We start from the raw sequence: 3,337 nt of genomic DNA on the forward strand, positions 1-3,337 counted from the left end.
TGATGAGACCCTCTCTCTATAAAACAATTCTAAAAATAGTAAAAGAAAAAAAATGAAGGTATGGTTAAAAATATACTAGAAATCATTAACAAAAGACAACTGCAGAAGCCGTAATATCAGACAAAATAGATTAAAAATTATTAATCAAGATAGAAAGGATTGAATTCCATTTCTAAACTTGTATGCATCTATTAAAGTAGTCTCAAAGTTTATAGAACTGCACGGATAAATAAATAAGCCAGTAGATAATAAATTGCTATTGGGGGCTCAGTGGCTAAGGCAGCAGCCAAGTACACCAGAGCTGGCGGGTTCGAATTCAGCCCTGGCCTGCCAAACAACAGTGACAACTACAAACACAAAATAGCCGGGTGTAGTGGTGGGTGCCTGTAGTCCCAACTACTTGGGAGGCTGAGACAAGAGAATCAATTAAGAGTTGGAGGTTGCTGTGAGCGGTGATGCCACAGCACTCTACCCAGAGTGACAGCTTGAGACTATCTCAAAGAATAAATAAATAAATTGCTATTGGGTATAAATCTCCCAGATATCAGCACATTTGTTTACCATGTAAATATACCACAATGTATTTAACTAGTTCTTACTGATGGACCTTAAAATTTCTTTCTAGTGAAAAGGAACTTTAAAGCCAGGTGTTGCCACAGTCATTCAGACAAATACTGAGAATATTATGTCAAATACAGTAACATATTTAGACTATGAGGTCCAAACAAAATATTTACAGTGTAAATCTGTATCTTGCCTTTGTAGAAATGATCATAATGACCAGTTTCAGGTAGCCATGTATGACAAGCAAATAGCTTCTATTTCAGAAAAAAATATTTTGTATTAGTCTGTTTTTCTTTCTTTTATTTTTTTCAAGGAATATGGCATTGTTATAACGAATACGACACTCTTCGGAAAAATCCAAATGCTCCACAAACTTTATATGACATCGGGATTCAGACTGATATAACATTGTACTTTCGGCTGAAACAAATATGGTTCGCGTTTAGTGAGTAGATTTTAAAAACTGGTTTTATTAAAATTTTAGTCATAAGAAAGTACATTTTTGTCTGAAGGAAAGCTTGGATTGGTGGAACCTGTTAATTATCATATGCCACAAAGGCAATGTGTCTACAGTCCTCTAACTATAATAAATATATTGTAGAATCTAAGAAAAGATTACTTTACAAGGATTTCAAGCCATTTGCCTTCAACTGAAAATGATTTGGTTGTGAAAATTTATAGACGTTAACCTGATGTCTAAGGAAATTTATGGAGAAACTAATGCTCGACTTTTCAAACTTGCCTTTTACAAGGAAAAAGAAAAAGTAAGAAACAACATTTTTTCACAACAAAACATTTTAACTCTTATAGAAATTATAAGTAACTGAAAATAAATTTACATTTTTTGAAGTGATTATTCAAATGATTGTATGTATGAAGTCTGTTAAGTTTGCAAACTGGTCCTAGAAAAAATGTACCACATTGCTGAATATCACTGTGGTCACCTTCTAAGTGGTCCCCTTGGGAACCAGTGCCTGGTCCACCCTTCAGAGCAGTTTTGGAACTCTTTTTCTGAAATGGCCATCAGAGCCAATATCATATTACTCTTGGTATCCTGAATGTCATCAAAATGTTTTCCTTTCAGTATTTCTTTTATGTTTGGGTAAGGAAAAAAGTCGTTGGGGGCCAGATCAGGTGAGTAGGGAGGGTATTCCAATACAGTCGCTTGTTACTAGGTAAAAACTCCCTCACAGACAGTGCTGTGTGAGCTGGCCCATTGTCGTGGTGCAAGAGCCACACTTTCCTCATGTCAAGATTTTTATTTACGATTTTCCTGTTTCTCTGTCAATATTTACTTGGGCTGCTGTGCTTCTCGCAGTCAGCTGATGACTTTGATGCACAATTTGACAAATTTTTGTAATTTTTTATCAGTTCTGCTCTTTACTGGCCACCCTGACCTCTCTTCATCAGCGATGTTTTCTCTCCCCTCAGAAAGATGTTTAATCCATTTGTACACGGCTGTTTTCTTCATGGCATGATCCCTATAAACCTGGATTAACACATGCTATTTCTAGCCCTAATGCAGACTAGGACACTTCACTTATATTACCAGGTTTAACAAACATTAGATAATGTTTGTTCATTGCTCTAATTCAAGCTCTGACATTCTCACGATGGCACACAAAAACACAGAACACCAATAATGAATGCCACTGTGTCGAGATACTGCCACACTCTGACACAGACACCGCTGTGAGACACTGTGCCACACCCTGACACAGACACTGCTGTGAGACACTGTGCCACACACTGACACAGACACCGCTCTGAGACATTGTGCCACACACTGACACAGACACCGCTGTGAGACACTGTGCCACACCCTGACACAGACACCGCTGTGAGACACTGTGCCACACCCTGACACAGACACCGCTCTGAGACACTGTGCCACACACTGACACAGACACCGCTCTAAGACACTGTGCCACACACTGACACAGACACCGCTCTGAGACACTGATATCCCAGAGTTAGGAAACCTTACTGAGTTTGCACAGTGCTGCCAATGTAAGCACACGGCACACGTGTACATAGTTCACTCTCAGACCTTGTATCTGTTGGGATAATGTTAACATTTTTAAAGCAAAATGATTTCAGAGATGGATTTATTATAATATTCCTTGTACTTGACAGATATGTGTTCTTTAATCAAGATTTTAAAAGTCAACTTTAATTACATGTTGCTTTAAAAAAAAAATCATCTTTATATTGTTGAAGTTAAAGAGCCAGGTGAGACATAGAAAGGGTTGAGGGAGCCCAGAAGAACCTCAGGTGGGCCCCACATCCTGGTGGGGCACCATGACGTGGGTCCCATCTTGTACGTTTGAAAACTTGGTTTTGCTGCTTCATTCAAGAATCCTTGGGCTTTCAAAGACAAGTTCATGTTATGTCACCCGAGTATCATTTTATTTGTTTGTACCACGACAATACTGTCTTGGTGACCAAAGTGTAGACATATCCCTTCTGTCCTGAGGTCCAGGTATACAGGGAGCAAGATTACCAATCAAAAGCTTTTTAAGCAAAGGGGCTTCCACAGCCTTGGGGAGGCTTTCTTCAGGCTGACGCCAACCTTGATGACCTAGCTGTGCACCAAAGATGTCCCCACCAGACTCCTTTTGTCTGCTAGACTTAGTTTTTCTCTTTTCCTTGAATGATATTGGTTCAAAATGCTAAAGTCTTTCTCTTTGGCTTCCCTTCCCTAGCCCTTGTGCAGACGAGTACACTTCACTTACATTATTTTTTCAAATCGGCTACAGAAGAACTATTTCAC

The 3,337-nt window shown here is 38.9% G+C and overlaps 1 protein-coding gene across 1 annotated transcript in view; it reads left to right on the forward strand.

The window, feature by feature from the left end:
• Nucleotides 1-3,337, forward strand: part of SLC44A5 (solute carrier family 44 member 5) — a 78,095-nt gene that overhangs the window by 57,888 nt on the left and 16,870 nt on the right. The window contains exon 9 of the mRNA XM_012801631.1: nt 878-1,009. Within this exon, the coding sequence (XP_012657085.1) occupies nt 878-1,009 (132 nt within the window). The remainder of the gene's footprint in view (nt 1-877; nt 1,010-3,337) is intronic.

Source organism: Otolemur garnettii, unplaced genomic scaffold, assembly GCF_000181295.1.
Source record: "Otolemur garnettii isolate 467f Iridium unplaced genomic scaffold, OtoGar3 scaffold00010, whole genome shotgun sequence".
Classification (NCBI taxonomy): domain Eukaryota; kingdom Metazoa; phylum Chordata; class Mammalia; order Primates; family Galagidae; genus Otolemur; species Otolemur garnettii.